Source organism: Seriola aureovittata, chromosome 12, assembly GCF_021018895.1.
Source record: "Seriola aureovittata isolate HTS-2021-v1 ecotype China chromosome 12, ASM2101889v1, whole genome shotgun sequence".
In the NCBI taxonomy this organism is placed as follows: domain Eukaryota; kingdom Metazoa; phylum Chordata; class Actinopteri; order Carangiformes; family Carangidae; genus Seriola; species Seriola aureovittata.
The window spans coordinates 10,802,455-10,819,188 of NC_079375.1; the positions used below are offsets into that span (position 1 = coordinate 10,802,455).

The 16,734-nt window shown below is 38.7% G+C and overlaps 2 protein-coding genes and 1 non-coding gene across 9 annotated transcripts in view; 2 read left to right on the forward strand and 1 right to left on the reverse strand.

The window, feature by feature from the left end:
• The window catches only part of LOC130179108 (vasoactive intestinal polypeptide receptor 1-like), a 35,925-nt gene extending 35,539 nt beyond the window's left edge, over positions 1 to 386 (reverse strand). The window contains exon 1 of the mRNA XM_056391869.1: positions 81 to 386. Coding sequence (XP_056247844.1) covers positions 81 to 197 — 117 coding nt within the window. The 5' untranslated portion in view covers positions 198 to 386. The remainder of the gene's footprint in view (positions 1 to 80) is intronic.
• Positions 387 to 5,957: 5,571 nt separating this feature from the next.
• trnal-uaa (transfer RNA leucine (anticodon UAA)) lies at positions 5,958 to 6,040 on the forward strand. The gene has a single exon. It is a non-coding gene; the product is annotated as a tRNA-Leu (tRNA).
• Positions 6,041 to 7,439: 1,399 nt separating this feature from the next.
• Positions 7,440 to 16,694, forward strand: eef1da (eukaryotic translation elongation factor 1 delta a (guanine nucleotide exchange protein)). 7 transcript variants are annotated; one of them, XM_056390508.1, is made up of 11 exons: positions 7,517 to 7,586; positions 8,084 to 8,105; positions 8,959 to 8,994; positions 9,741 to 10,367; positions 11,503 to 11,626; positions 13,985 to 14,041; positions 14,916 to 14,997; positions 15,088 to 15,182; positions 15,375 to 15,590; positions 15,862 to 16,056; positions 16,568 to 16,694. In XM_056390508.1, the coding sequence occupies exons 4-11, from the start codon at positions 9,772 to 9,774 to the stop codon at positions 16,604 to 16,606; spliced, it is 1,404 nt and encodes a 467-aa protein (XP_056246483.1). In that variant the 5' UTR covers positions 7,517 to 7,586; positions 8,084 to 8,105; positions 8,959 to 8,994; positions 9,741 to 9,771; the 3' UTR covers positions 16,607 to 16,694. The 7 variants fall into 7 exon arrangements, with proteins under 7 accessions (XP_056246490.1, XP_056246488.1, XP_056246484.1 ...); XM_056390509.1 differs by lacking the exon at positions 8,959 to 8,994 and having other exon boundaries at positions 7,496 to 7,586; XM_056390511.1 differs by lacking the exon at positions 9,741 to 10,367 and having other exon boundaries at positions 7,506 to 7,586.
• Positions 16,695 to 16,734: the final 40 nt, after the last annotated feature.

The following is a 16,734-nucleotide window of genomic DNA, read 5'->3' on the forward strand; positions in this document are numbered from 1 at the left end:
CAGCAGGGAGAAAAAAAGAAGAAGTGGACAACTTTTGAGGCACTTTGAGCTGCTTTTTAAGGAATCAACACGCTACTCACCGCAGGCCTGTACCACAGAAGAAGATAAAGGATGAGGAGTATGAATTTCTGCTGTCGTCCCGGCAGCTTCTCACAATACATTTCCATTGTCTTATCTGTCTTCGTTATGTCCCTCATCGGATGGTGACACGAGCGCAGATCCGGGTTATTTGTTCCTCTGTGCTTCCTCAAGGTTGGTGTCTTCTTTGTAGCCTCACTATGAAAATGTAGCTACTCTGCCATCCTAAAATAGATGAATCCCCATTTCTCCCTGCGAGCTGCAAACTGCAAACTTGCGGGAGAGGATGACTGGTGCTGTCGTGCTGCTGCCCCCCTACCCCCTCCCCGTCTCTCTCTCTCTCTCTCTCTCTCTCTCTCTCTCAGCAAAATCAGGTGAATGAATATCTCCATTCAGAGAGATGGCGGTGGGGATGCGTGATGAAACAAAGCGCCAGTGGCCTAATTTCACGTCACAAAATCTATTTTGTAAATATTAATGACTGTATAGGCTTCAAACAGAACCTGTATTTGCATACAAAATATTGTTCATTGTCAAGGTGGATTCCCAACTCCCAAGGGTGGAAGAATTATTCAGAAGAAGTAAAAGTTACCACAGTGTAGAAATACTCTGCTTATACTGTTCTATATATTATTGTTATTATTATTATTATTATTAATATATTTTTATGTTAATATACTACTTATACCATAATTAAAAGTAGTGTACTCATCATGAAGAATGGGTCTTTTAATTATTGATGCATGACTATGAAAGCATTGCAGCTGCTTTAAGTGGGGCTAATTTCAACCACTTAATATATTGCTGGGTAACTTAATGTACATCAGGGTTTACTGTTGGTTATATGTTGCTTAAATATTTTGTCAGATATATGAAGTGTTGTGAAAAGTACAATATTTACCTCTGAAATGTAGAGGAGTAGAAGTATAAAGAGGAATAAATGGAGATACTCTAGTGAAGCACGACACCCTTGAGTAAATTAACTTGAGTTAGCCCCAAGTTCACTGCTGCAGTTTGATGTGTTAATTTGCTCTGCAGAAGTACAATAACACTATTTCACTGAAACAATGGTTGATTACTCAATGAGTCAATCAACAAAAAAAGCCATCTATTTTCATAATAAATCATCATTTTGTCTTTTTTCAAGCCAAACATTTCATTGTTCAGGCATTTAAAATGTGATAAATGCTGCTTTTCTGGCCTTACATTATATTATTGTGGATTATGTTTTGTTTTTTGTGGCCATGGCTTGTAGAGGGATTCTTTGTCAAAGTCTAGTTTTAAGAGTTTTATTATGGTTGTTTATATTGTGGTCACATGATGAATATTCCTAACAAAGTGGTGCTTGATCAAATTACCACAAAATAACAACAGGGCGTAGCATTACCGGTTGTCTTGGACTCAGTGGGAGCTTGGAGGTGACAGAGCCTATACACGTTAGTACATGCAGGTCAGTATGACTGAGTCTGGGTTTTCATTCATGATTTTCTTCATCGCCTTGAGGCCCTGTGTTGTAGAGTTCCCAGTGTCAACATTTTGTTTTAAAACTTTGATGATCTCAGTCTAAAAGTGCTCAGATGGTGAATATTCCCAATTTAACTTGTGTTTAATCAAATTACCAAGCGGCAAAACTGGGACATTCCAGCATGCATTGCAAAAAAAGGGAGCAGAATGAAGGGGCACCGCTTCTCTTTTTATTCTGGGGCTTAACCTGACCTTAGTGTTCTTCTGTGATGGCAGTCTATCAAAAATAAAACAGAACTGCATAACTCTTCTCCACTACACCGCTCGCACTGCTGCTCGCACTGGTCAGGACATCACTGAAATAATAATGACAAAAAAACTATCTGGCAGCAAAGGTATGTGAAATACAAACAAAATGAAAGGAATCTAAATGATTAGAAGCAAAGAGAGGTGACTTTTGACCACTGCACCTTTTCAAGTAAGTGATTTAAGAGTAATGATATAAATATGACTAACAGGACGCTCCAGCTGCTAATGGATATTAATTTAATCGTACCATTCAGGAGTGGCTGCCACATTTCTGTAGCCATCAGTGTATGGTCTATTCTGATGCTTTAAATGTTTGTGGCATATTATAATTAGATGTTTTTCTTTTCATTTTCCCAAGGAGGCACTCTGGGTATTCAGTAATGAGCTGTTGGAAGACACTGAGGACAGAGCATCCTGGAGGCTGAATGGGACTGTGACCTGATGGACAGCTGTCTCTCCACAATGGACTGGAGGATAACTGTTTTTATATTCCCTCATCTGTTATTGTTTTGGTATTTTTGAGAAGTAATATATTGCCATTTTGCTCCACTGTCGGTGGTTTGTGGTTAGTAATTTACATAGGGGTAATTTCATGTGTGAATGTGAAACAGGGCAGTGCTAAAAATAACCAAACGCCTCCCAACAGAATCGGTTCCTATAAGAACAAGAACACAGGATTCAACCTTCAGCTACTCATGGGGCGACTTTGGGATGGATTTACAGGAACAATTTAGTTCAGGTGTAAAACAGCAGGAGACTAGGATTGTACGGTGTGAATGTGTGTCACTGTGGCTTAAAAATAATGAAAAACAAACCTGACATGTTATCAGGTTCCAGTCGTCACTGTATTATCCTAAAAAACTGTTGCCCATTCACAAACACAGGTTAACAAAAGGTCTGCATGATACGACTGTCGCCTGCGGGCTAATGGCTTATTTTTCAAACATATTGGTTGTTTGCATTTAAGCAAGGCTTTGCATTGCCTGTTTGACCACTGGTTTCAATCTTGTGGAGCAGGGGGAGCCATGATGCCGAAAACAGCCGAGGGTTTGATTCCCACAGCAACCGATGTATCAAAGTCAAGCATGTAGAGCAGATTGTACTGTAAGCACCTTTTTAATAAAATGTGGGCTTAAAATGTCAAGACCACAGAAGTGAAGTTAGGAATAGCACAGGTCAGGTGAAGGCAGGGATTGATGGGGACAGATTATTTTCTTGATTAATGGATTAATTGTTTTGTTTATAGAAATGTCAGCAAATTGAAAATTTGTGTTGAAATTTTGTCTGGTTGACCAATAATTCACTATATATTTTCTCTTAAATGGCAGATAGGACAAACCTTATTGTTACAAATTCTTAATGAGTTATTCTGTGTTGGGCTCTCTTTAAAATTAATTATTTATTAATTTTCTGTTGATAAACTAATGGATTGACTAATTTTTCATCAATAACTGATTAAGGTAAAACTCAGTCCTTATACATTTGCTGCTTTTGGGATTTGTTTCTCCTGTATCTGTACACAGTAATTTTGCACCTTGGGAGCCTTAAACAGAAACAAAATGACATCTTTTAACATTATGAATGTCGACACCCAGAGGTCTTTTAGTGAGGTATCATTGAACTGCACAATGATGCCCTTGTTTACCGTCCCACACTGGTCTGTGATTGCTTTACATGATGAAAGACAAACAAAGGGGGAGAAAGCTGGTGAGTGTGGGTTTGTATTTGCTGATAGGTCGTCATTTATCATTTCCTGCATACAAAAAATATTCCCCCTATAGTGACCACAGCCTCCCAACTCAATTCAGCTCAGCTTTACTTAATGTATATACTGAACATACAGCACAGAAGATCCGAAATACCTAACAGCACAGGGAGAAAAACGGCACAAGAGAAAGGAGACAGGTGTAAGAAAAACAAACATTAACACCTGATTATTCTCATTTTGAGTGTGGTTTAATTTGGCATCACATTGGAGCGATTTAATTTCATTAAACTGAAAAGATGAATGACTCTTGAAGCTTAATGTATACTATCCTAGTCATTCCAATTCAGTCTGCTCCGTGTTACTTCACCTGGATGTTGGACAAGGGTGTGGGTCTGGCTTTGTCTTTGGTGGAAACATTTTTTGACAGATGGCAAAGATAATATACACGCACATATGCACATAAAGAGCCAGACTCTGCAGAAACTTTACTTGTGTTTGCTGATATAACCTTTTCTCTTAATAATAATCTTGACATGATAGATTTTCAAGGATATGTTAAAAGAAAATAGATGCAGAAAACCCTGTGGGTAGTGTGCTAGCCTACCCAGTTAGAAACAGCAATCTGTTGTGAGCAATTTCCAAATCTCGCCTGAGATTCTGTAGCTCTGTCTTTTCAGTCCGTTGATTTGGGCAACACAATTCAATATGATGTACTGTATCAATATAATATGACAAAGTGATGCTCAGTCTCATCTTTTTTTTTTAAACGTTTTCTTTTATTATCTTTCTCACCTGAGAGCCTGCAGCTCACCTGTCAGAGCTAAGTTGGAAAACAGTGGGGGCTCATAACAGGCCCCTGGCCCGGGGCGCGCTACATGGCCGGTCAGACTGGCTGTGTCTTATCCACAGTCTAAAAGCTCAGTATAGGCTTTATCAGTGCTATAGGATGAATATATGATGAAGGGGTTTGCTTAAATAGGAACATCACTCAGTTCTCAAATCTACATGTATTTTTCCTGAGGCCGAGACAAGGGTCAGGCGATACTTGTAAATGTGTGCCCTCTTTTCCTGAAACCCCAAAGCTAAAGCATTAACCATTAAATTTTGATGTGAGTGGAGTCTAAAATTTTGCCCTACTCTGAGTAAAAATGAACAGGACACTCAAGTTACTGAACCATAAAATGTGTTGTGTCATTTCTTGAAGCCAAATTATGTTTAGACCGAGGGTCATACCTGTTAGCATCGCTAGAAAATGAACTTTACTTGGTTTGACAACTCAGCTTAGCATGTTATGGCTCCACAAAGTGAGTTCCCCTATCCACAGTCAATGGAGTACATGCAAATTTTATAACCAAAACACTTGAAGGTTTTCTCCCTTTTGAAAGTGCACAGACTGACTGAACTGTGTATTCGTCTAATAAGTAGCATTCACCTTTGATGTTGAGTCAGAGGGGGCACCGCAGATGAATTATGGAAGTATAATATTGATATTAAAACCTCTTAAGCAATAAACACTACAGAACAGAACCCAGTCGACACACCCTGCATCACTTAGATATGGGAAATAGTACATAATGCAAAAATCAAGAAATGCAATCACAAGTAATGTGAGTAACAAGAAATGAGGGCGGGAAAAGGCTCGGGGACGAATAAATCAACTAATCAGTGAAAGTAGTGTTGTTGAACTCCTTCCAGTAAGAACTAAGGTCAAAGAAGGATGTTAGCATAAATCATAAACCATTTGTCTTGAAAAGCACAAGCCTTAGTTTTAATTTTTAAGAGTGAACAGCAAAGAATAGCTCTTTCACAATATAACTTGTTATCTTTCCTACTTTCCCTATTTACCTTTAGATAGAGAAAAGATTAAATCAAAGCTGTTAATGTTTGGTCATTCTGTGAGCAAGATGTCTGGCTACATTTTGGATATGTAATGTCCTCATGGGTTAAAAACAAATCTCATAGACACTTCACTTCCATTCACAGATGATAAAGCTTTCCTTTTAACAGAAGGTTAGCTGAGGTCTGTCGTCTGGGAGCTCCTGTACATCCGTCACATGCGTGAAGCTGTCGCAGGTCAGAAGTAACTCAACAATCTCTGTTTCTCAGGAAAGATTTGAGAGCTCATGCTGCTCATTTTGAAATCTTTTTATTCCCTTTGAAATTTTTACATGGTACAAATAATTGTAAAAGCTCATTATCACTGCAGATTTTTTAAGTTTAGATTCCCCTGAGACAGTTCTCTGGAAGTGAAGAACAACTGTTAGACACCTCATTAAACTGAGATCTCTGAGACAAGAGGTTAAAAATATACACAAGGGTTAAGGTGTAGCTCATAATTGTGGCCTGTATGTATGTACAAGCAACGTGATTTACTGATTGACCTGGTGTTTCCCAACCAACCAGGATGGCCGAGAGGTTAAGGCGTTGGACTTAAGATCCAATGGACAGTTGTCTTCGTGGGTTCGATCCCCACTCCTGGTAGTGTGTGAAGCAGCTGTGTCAGCTTTGCTGTTTAGTACCCTGTGTGCGTTCAGTTCAGCTGTGAATTACAGCTCCCACCTGTGCTTTGTGTAACTGCAGCTGCTTCAACATACTGACTGATGAAATAAACTCAAATTAAAAACTCCTAAACTGTACCAACACTTACTATCTACCTTTGGAAATATGGCACATGGAGATGTCTTTTTATTTATTTATTTACTTATTTGTAAAGTGGTTGTATTGCAATTTAACATGAAAAAAATGAATTTGTTTGTTTTTGAATGTTTTTTTTATCATAATATTACACAATACCTGATGTAAATGATGTAAAATTCAGTCATTCAATCAGTCACCAATCTCCACTCAATATTAAAAATGGTGGACTTATAAGTGTTTTGAACATAAAAACAACAATAATAATAAATTAAATGTATCAAAGCCACACAGAAAATTTAAATTTACACTAAGCCTAAAATTAAAATCTATTTTAAAAATCCAAAGCTGTACCAACTCTTATGATCTAACTGTAGACAAACTTGTGTGTAGTTGATGGTAAGGTATATTTATTCATTTATGATCTTTTAGACTTCTGACTATATAAGAAATTAATTATGGAGTGGTTTGATGACAGTAAAATAAATAAATACATTTGTATTAATTTCCTGCATTACACCTGCCATACCATACCATAGCTGTTGTGAGTTTAATCAGTAGCTACCTCTAGTAATAATAATTATTATTATCATTATTATTATTGTTATTATTATTATTATGACCACACAGTGAAAACTAGCTAAAATATTGCTGAATTATAAAACTACCAAAACAATCTAGTCTGTATCTTCAAGTATATACAAAACATTATTAATAATACGCAGTAGCCATGTACAGTATGTATACATAATTTATAGTCAGTTTAAATTGACTCGACTTGTCTGCCCTCTGCAGGAAAAGTGAGGTAAAAGTGTGTTTGTTTGGCTCCACAATGAACTTCAAAGAAATTTACCTGAGCCAAACTTAAATTTACTATCATTTATCCAGGTTTTAAGAGATACAGAAGTCAATTTGGCAAGACAGAAAACAAAGCAACTTTGCATAGCTGTTCAACCTAAACATATAAAATCACAGTTCCGTCTGGGGATAGGCCGCACAGCCTGTCATCAACATCACGATAATCACGGTTTACAGCTGGCCGTTAACTACCGTTCTCCTGGGATCATGGGAAATGAAGTCTTTGTCAAAATGGATCATACCAATCTTAAGGTACGAGGCAAATGGTAGCGAAAACACGGATCTCTTTTTTTTATCTCAAAGTTTCATAGATGATGACTTGTATTTCTGTGAATATATACTATATTTTTCATATATATTAAACAAACGTGAAAATCATCGAAACGGTCTTCGAAAAGCAAACGTCCGCCCCCCCTCTGTCACTGAAGAATACAGGCGGTCCGCTAATGCAAGTTCTCTTCCACCGTCGGATTACAGCCGAGGCAGCACGCCAGTGGACGATTACCAGGCCATAAAACGTCGAATAAAACCAAGAGTAAGTACTGTAAAGTTTTGTTTTTAGGATTTGGGACATTAAAAAGTGTGTCTGCCTGTAAAACCCACAGACTATTTTGAATTTAGAGTTTTTAAGCGCCACGTGGTCAACAAACTACAAGTTGGAGGGGACTGTCAAAAAACTTGAGTAACGTAACTCTGCCCGGTGTCTCGGTGTTAAAGCAACAGCTGAATACAACACGAATATTTACTGTCATTAACCATCACTTATACTATGCTGTTTACCTGTTCTTTGGTTGGTATTATACATGAAATGCCCACTTCTTGCAGACTGACAAATTGTTGCGAATTGTTCACTCTCCGATCTGATAAAATTTTGCATAAGTGAGTATAAGTTTTGCCTTGACGTTAACTGGCATTCCTTCAGCATAAAAAAAAAGTATCCCCGTGGTTACTTTTTGTGCATAAGGGATTGTAAACGCATATTTTGTTTATGAGAATGTTTGTATTGTTTCTTATTTCTCTGTTGGACATTAGCTTTCCAACCCAGTTACTAAAGGTGAGTGTTGTTGATGAATCTGCTTTTCAGCTGATGTTCTAACACATGCTCTGGTTTACTGCAATTATGTGATATAGTGGAAGTATTTTACACTGCCAGTTTATAGTAGAGGTACACCTAGCTATAACTAATGTAGTCTAGTCAAGTTAGTCTGCAATAAACCCTACCTTCATGAAGATGAAGGTTAAAATGTTACTCCCAAAGACCAAGGTAGCATCTTCAGACGTCCAAACAGTCCAAAAACCAAAGAGATTCAGTTTATTGACAAATACAAAAAGAAAAGCATTAACTCCACACATGACATTTATGCTTCATGACAGAAATAATAAATTATTAGAATCGTTGCTGATTAAGCTTTTGGTGCTTGACTAATCAATTAAAACACTAATTGTTTTAGCTGTACAATTTTATGTCTATTGACTAATTGGTTTACAATTCACTTCATACAGCTTCAATTCAACTGCAACACAAACTACATCCTCCAAAATGACCATGACTTTAAATCACTAACTAAAAACAGTTGAAGATAGGATTTATTGAAGGGCTGTATTAGTTTTAACTGGGTGAACCTAATAAACTGGCAGCTGTGATTTATATTTCTGCATTGACAGTGCTATATGCAGTGCATCACCTGTTGTGTACAGTTTTTTTTTTTAATCTTTTTTTTCAATTATCAAGTTGTCCTTTATTTCATGCATGGAATTAGTGTCTTTGCGTTGTGATGTTTCCCTGCTAGTTTAAAGGCAGTGCTGCTGTCAGAGACATTTGGATTGTCTTTCATGAAACATTTATGATTTTCAATATAAGTAAATGTGTTTGGTTGAATTATTTTAAATATTCCATTCCACAATAGGTAGCGTACATTATCATCCAGCATGCCAAAGCAAAGGTGAGCCAGACTCTGTTGCACAAGTTGGGTTTTTAGATGTCTCAATAGAAACATCATACTTAATGCATAAACAGTGTTTCCTCGTTAATTGGACACAGCTGTGTCTGACAGGAATAACCTTGTTCTACTTCTGCATCACATTCAACAATACCAGGGTGTAATTTACCTGGTGTGTTTTCAAGTTGAGATTATAACGTTAAAGCTGTTGATTGATCATAAAATCACTATTTAAAAAATATTTGAGCTACATAAGTTTTAGTTTTGAAATGCATATTGAGGAAACACTGAAACACATCTTAACCTAAATGTGGCCATTTTCACCTTTTGTCATTTGTGCTACCCACATTACTTTTTGCCTTGTTTGTTTTGGCCTTGCTGTTTCAAAGTCCAATGTGAGATTGATCAATGAACTGTTGTAATTTATCCTGAGATTATTCCACATCTCAAAAGCATATAAATGGAGCCCTTTTCATTCTCAGTTTGATTTATCTGTTCTTCTCCAAGTTAAACTCGCTCTGAACTCTTCCTGCAAAGCTCAATATGATATTTTTTGGGGAAAAAAAGCTTCTTGATCAGTCCCTTGTCTCTTTGCCTACAAGACCACATTGGCATCACATTTTATGAGCTATTTCAGATGTTTCTAACCAGCACGTTCCTTTGTGATGCTAACCTCGCACTGACCTGACCTAATGGCTCTAGCTTCCACTTGTTGCTTCTTTTCTCTCCTTATACACCTGGCACATAAGTGAGTAGAGAAGACACCCCTTTAATAGAGAAATGGATCAGTCTTTGCCAAACCGTCAGCAAAAAGGAACCCCTCGGCAAGCTGCACCAGTCGGGGCCACCAGGCAGGTTAATGTTCCCACTTTGGAGAGAGGCATCATTAGTGGAGACAACGTCCAGTTTGGGAGGTTGCGGCGTCACACACGTTTGTCCCAGTCAGAGAGCCAGAGCTCTGGGCCTGAAGATGAGCGGTTGAGCTCCTCTGTAGAGGCAAGTGGCTCCTACGGTCAGAGCCCGATCCTCCAGGGCATGCAGGCAGAGGGAATCTGGTACAACCGCAGTGCCTACGAGCAGGCCGAGAGCAACTACCAGCGCCGTCTTGCCTCTAATAACAACGGGCATCTGTCATCCTCTCCACGGAGCCCAAACACCAGAGGCTCCTTGACCTTCCGCTCCAGACGTGGCCACGATCAGAAGCAGGATCAGGGGCACCCTGTCACCACAGTGAAGGCCTCTGGTACCCCTCACCGTCAGTACAGTAGAGGCCGCAATCGCACCTCCTCTGAGACTGAGAAGGGAGGCAAAGGCAGCAAGGGGCCAAACCAGAGGAAGAGGGGCCTGTCTGAGACGGAAAGACCCAAAAGGGACAAGTATGACACCTCTCGCACAAGGAATGGGAGAGACTTGATGTGTGTTTTCAGTTTTATATAACCATAATGATAATTTTTTTATTTGTTGTCTGTCTGCATTTTTGTTTGGCCTTTTTCAGTTCTGCTAACTTTTGTATTGTGTGTAATATTTTTGACACGCAGGTTTATAGAAACTAAAGTTTCTTGTTTCAGACATATTCAGACCAACTTTAGTGCTGCAAGAAAACTTGCGCTGCAGTGCAATGCGACACCATCCAGCTGCCGTATTTGCTGTATTTCTGCTGTGTATCTTGTGATCATTGTGAGTAAAGAAAAGAGGATTTCTTTCCATAGTTATAAAATTCAGAGTTGTGTAAAATCGCTGTGCAGTGTTCTGGCATCTAATAAGCCTTTAAACTGATAAAACTCAAACTGGACTTCCTTGATCAGATTTCAGTCTCTCATAGATTCCTGAAACACACCTCACCAATGCATCCCCTTGCAATTTTATAAACACCCACTAAGTCTAGTGTTAGTGTCACATAAGTGTTAATGTACAACTTACATCTACGTACAGTCATGTATAGTAAACTGAGTGTGTTTAAACAATTAAGTACATCTCTGCTGTCACTAAGGGGGGTTGCTGTATGGGCAGTGAGCAATGTTTTGTTCTATAATCCAGACTTTGCAGACCAGGCAACTCTGTTTCACTGACTGAGGAATGTGTAAATGCCTGTCTGCTGCAGTAACCCATCAGCAAAATTAGAAGGGGAGGCGAAACACAGATGCAATAAGTTCTTTTTTTTTTTTTTTTTTTTTTTTTTTTTGTCACCTGTTGTTTTACAGAATATGATGCCGCAGTTGTTCCTGTGTCAGCTTGCTGGTTGTATATATTAGAAAATGTCAGACTTACACATTGTTTTTTTTCCTCTCCCTTTTCCACCCACATCTCCATCTGTGACTCTGCATGCTGTTGTAACCTGTAATATACAGTCCAGCATCTAATTAAGCCACGTTCTGTCGCTCATTTTCTGTCATTGATTGTGCTGTCTGTAACAACCTAACACCTGGTCATGACTGATGGTCAGTAGATAAACTGTCAAACACTGATCAGTGTTGTTGCATTGTCTAACTTAACTTCACTTTCCCTCCTCAGTACCAACATGAGTGGACTGCAGTGCCTCGCCACAGAGAACATCTGGTTTGACAAACACCGCTATGATGAGGCGGAGAAGTGCTTCTACGAGGGAGTCAACGGCCCCTCCACACAACAGCAACAGGTAAAAAAAAAAAAAAAAAAAAAAAAAAAACACAAAAAAACCACTTCATTTTGAATCCAAGATGTCTCTTTGTTCTGATGAGTTCCCTTTTTATTTGCAGCCCCAGACAGCAAAATATCTTTTGATTTTTGATATTGTCAGACTTTTATGAATGTGTTTCAACCTGAATATTCTCAGAAATAAGGACATATGGGTTTATTTTTAGTTGGCCTTTATTTTCATTCCTGCACCAGTGGCATTTTCTGTCTGTTGGTTCTTCCTGTCCTCCTCCTTCTTGACACCTCCTCACCTCATGCTTCCCTCTCAGCGGCTGCACAGCTCTGTCAGTCACCAGCCTGTTGGTTTAAGCAATAGTTACATCATCGATAGTCACCAGCGCTCGGCAGCCCAGAGCAGCTGCGTGCATGTGAGTTAAGTCACCCGATTTAGAAGTGAGAGGGGTCAGGTGGTTTGGCAGCTGTCTCTGCTTTTCAGGCTGTCCAGGGCTGCAACAGCAGCTCTGAAGAGTGTCTACACAGGTCCGGAAAACAAAAGAGAAATTATAACATGATCACTTCAGTTTCACCCAATCAGAAAAAGCCGTATCTCCTCCTGTACTCATTGTGATTTCAAGTGATAGATAGGTTTGTTTTTATGTGCTGATTTTTTTTAAAATACATGCCTTTTTGTTTGACCAGAAACAACTTCAAACCCCTCATGAATTCAGTTTATAATGATATATGACAATGAAAAACAATATTCTTTATTTGGATTTTCACTATTTTTGCTTGAAAAATTGCTGAAAGGATTAATTGATTATCAAGTTGACAGTTTTTCTGTCGACTAATTGTTAGCTGTTGAAATACAATGTGTTTACAGAAACAATATCTTAGTCAGGATTATCACCAGGCCTTGCTGTCAACATATTGTATTGCATTGGGACAATTTCTTGGGTAGAACGCAAGAGAACATGTACTGAAGTGGGGAAAATGACAGCTGTGCCATGAGAGGTGCAGGTTGGGTCATCATGTACCCTCATGTCTGCTGCCAGAATGTGTTTAACTTTTATATTGCAACATTAGACACAAGATAACCCAGAACATCTCACATTTATTTACTTTGACTGTTCATCCTCTAGATGCATGAATTCACAAGGATTTTGTTTTGAAAAAGACTGTAGAGGTTTTAAAACCATAAATCCTTTTCAAATCACTCAAATCTTTTAATAACAGCTTCATCCTACATGTTGGATGTATGGGCCATCCTGCTTTGTTGTCCGTTTTGCACACTACTACCTGTCTTTCTCACTGCTCCTGCTTCATTACTGCTTTACCCACACATCTCTGTTGAAGAACGATGTTAATCCCATCCTGCTGGACATTGCTAAATCCCGACAGAATATCCAGCAGTCCCTAAACGGAGTGAGTACTGTACTACAAATGAGCTGCAGACCTACCCCCTGTAGTGGCTGGGCTGTACAAACTAATGTCTGTGTACCAGCCCTATAATGGGGGGAATAGTTGTTTAAATGAGAAATGGTGATTCAAGTATAGACGGCAAGTTCTTGGGGACATTTTAGCCTTTGTTGAGAAAGCCTTTAGCCTGCACTTGACAAGAAAGGTGCTATATGCATGCTGTGTTGTAACTTGCTGCCTGTTTCCCTTTAACCTCTGCTTGTTTACTCTATAATTTTCATTGTGCTGTCAGTAAATCGCTCATGTGTTTGTCTATACATCAGTGGTTTTTACCATTTTGTTTGCGGTATGAATGTGGTCATGTTTGGAAAAATCTGGTTTTTCTCCCCATTGCTACTTAAATGTTGTGACCTCAAGTCTGTCTAAAACAATACTCACATGCCCATATGTAAATGGAAAGTTCTTAAGACGATAACCGTACCTACCTGTAGCTGGCATTACAACAGCCCATTAATGAGGTTCTGCAAGTTTGCTAAATAACAACTGTAGTTTTTAATGGGGAAGACCTCCTCAAATACATAATCTGAACTGGATTAAAATCCCTAACCACAGCAGTTAATGTTAACAATATTAACAAACTGTTTTTAGAGCTCACACCTTCAACATGTCATCTGTAAAACCTAAAGAATCAGTTAAAATGGGTTGAAAAGGTTACTGCTAGGTTACTTGATGTTTCCCATTTTGGCACAATTTTTTTACTCGATCATTTGATTCAGTGTTTATTTTAAAAAGATAATGTTTCATTGTGTTTCTCTTAACAAATTCACAAGTTTCTGTCTTGTTACAGACGCCCCTAAAGGTCTTTTTGTAGCATCTGACTTTCTACCTCATACCACTGCTCTTTTCCTCTTGTCTTTGTCTGTGTTTCCTCTCGTACCTTAACATTGTACATTACCGAGAGCAGGTGAAAACGGCCATGCAGCAGGGCAAAGGGCGCCAGCAGAAACGGCAGCACAGAAATGTAAGTCCTCCACATTCAGCTTTGCTGTGGTCAGACCTGGGAACGCTGCACAGCTGAGACAGACAGCTGGGTGTGTTGGCTGTGTCTGTTGCTGCCTGATGTGGAGTGTGTTACTATCATCACAGCACTAAGATGTGTCATCGTGCATCACCGTCTCACCCATCATCCTGCATCTGTTTGTTTGTTCTTTTTTCTTTCTTTTTTTTTAAAGCCACTATAGACAGCCACTAACTGATTTTTATGATGCATAATTTTGGGGTGAAAGATTGATTATTTTGCTGCATGTTGTGATCATGATCATCAAATACAATTAAAATACAGTTCATTTGCATATGTCAAATATTTGATTTCCACTTTTCCATCTTGGTTCTCCTTGCTTTCAGTCTGAATGATGACTGATTTATATTTAAAATACAACTATGAGAGTGTTATCAATCTTCTGATCCAATTCTCAGAAAGAAAACTAGTTTTCCTGGAATGTTGAACTATTACTTTAAAAATAATTATTAAATGGTTGCCTCCTTGAAGTTTTGTTTAAAAACAGTCTTAACATAGTTTACCTGCATGTTGAGTGTAAACATTCAAACCTCTGACCAATTGAGGGTAGAGGGAGTAAATCTAACATCAGCATTGTGTGTGTGAATTGTATTCAAATCATTGGCGTTCAATAGATTTGAGTCTTGCATGTTTTTTTGTTTTGTTTTTTTTGTTTTTTTTTTTTTAAACCTCAGCACATTGACTTTGGTTTTGTGGCTTGCTCCTTCACTTGAACAGACTTGAACTGGACCTTGCCCTGGATGATAGTGGACCTGCTTTTGTTACCATTTTAACTTCAGCCTTGACACTTGTTAATTGATTTGTGTTTGTTTTCTAGTCATCCTCACATGCAGGAGGAGACCAGGAGCTGGTTTCACGCATGAAGAGCCTGGAACTGGAGAACCAGACTCTGCACAAAGGTGTGTGTCTTTGTGTGTGGAGTTTTTCCATGCCTGTCCTTTTTGCTCACTTGTTCTGGTTTTAACTTTACTGTTGTGTTACTTGTTTAGTGGTGGAGAACATGAGAGCAGCCCTGCAGAAGCTGGAGTCCAGAGTGGCTATGCTGGAAAAGACACCTGTATTAGCAGCTGTCCCATGTGCTAAGGTAGATAAATAATTTTAGATATGTATATCCTTCCTCACCAGAAACTATTATTTTCTATTGTATGTTTTTTGCCGTCATGTTAACTGCAGATAAATAGATTAAAAAAACAAAGAAATTAACCTTATCAAATTAACCTGCTTCTGAACAGCTCACTCTTAAAACTGTTTTCCCTATCCTTCTCCACTGTAACAGGCTGCACCAGTCCAGGCTGCTCCTGTCAAACAAGTAAAGGTGGAAAACGGTGGTGGCGATGATGATGATGACGACGACATTGACCTGTTTGGCAGTGATGAAGAAGATGAGGAGGCAGAGCGTCTCAAGCAGGAGCGCTTAGAAGCCTATGCTGCCAAGAAGGCTAAGAAACCCACCCTGATTGCCAAGTCATCAATCCTGTTGGACGTCAAGCCTGTACGTAACAATACCACCCTAACTGTGTAATTTAGCTCATTTCAAAATGCTGCTCCTACTGCTGTTGTGGAAATTATTTTTAATTTTGAAATCATTCATCTAAAATGAAACCCTGTGCATTTAGTGAAAATCAGGTAAAGTGTGCTCCCGTTCAATCTGATAGCAAATATCTAAAATGTTTTGCTGTAACTCATGGATCCTGTGTTGAATTTTGTTTTAACTTTGTCAAAATTAATGTTGATGTCTCTTCCCCTCCTCTGTTTTCCATTAGTGGGATGATGAAACAGATATGGCAAAGCTGGAGGAGTGTGTGCGTTCGGTGCAGATGGACGGGCTTCTGTGGGGAGCATCTAAACTTGTGCCAGTGGGTTACGGCATCAAGAAGCTACAGATCAACTGTGTGGTCGAGGACGACAAAGTTGGCACTGACATCCTGGAGGAGGAGATCACCAAGTTTGAGGACTTTGTAAGTAACTTTCATTTATGTCTCACCCTTATCCAAGACATTGTTTAATCCAAGTGGTTTTTAGCACTTAAATTGTATGGATTTTATCTGCTTGGGGCTTCAGGATATCATTGTTAGACATTCTGCAACCACCCCAAAGTTCATTTGTGGTGCTCAGTGCATTGAAAATGCAGTAAAACAACAAATTGTCATTACTTTCCTTTTTCTCCCCCTTTCTTTTAAATAAAATTAGATGTCATTTCTGATGTGCAATATTTGTTCATTTTTGGACAGAGCCTGACTAGTTGTTTCTAGTCATTGCTAGGCTAAACTAACCTGCCTTATCTAAATCTCTGCCAGAAAGAAAGTAATCATACTTCCAAAAAATGACACCCTTGAATTCTAAAAATGCTCTTAATCACATTAAATGCTTTATTTGATTTTCATTTCATTCATTTGATTTTATGTAGAATAAATCACAATATAACATAATAAACACTTTGACTTCTTTTTTTTTTTTCTTCCTCTGCAGGTCCAGAGTGTAGATGTTGCTGCCTTCAATAAGATCTAAGCGCCTCCAGCTCTGTACCTGCTCCATTAAAGTGTTGCTGCTGCTCCCGGCTTGCACGGTTATTAAAAAGCGAAGCTTTGAGCACAAACATCTGTCTCAGTTTCATTATTATTCATGGTCAAAAAGAA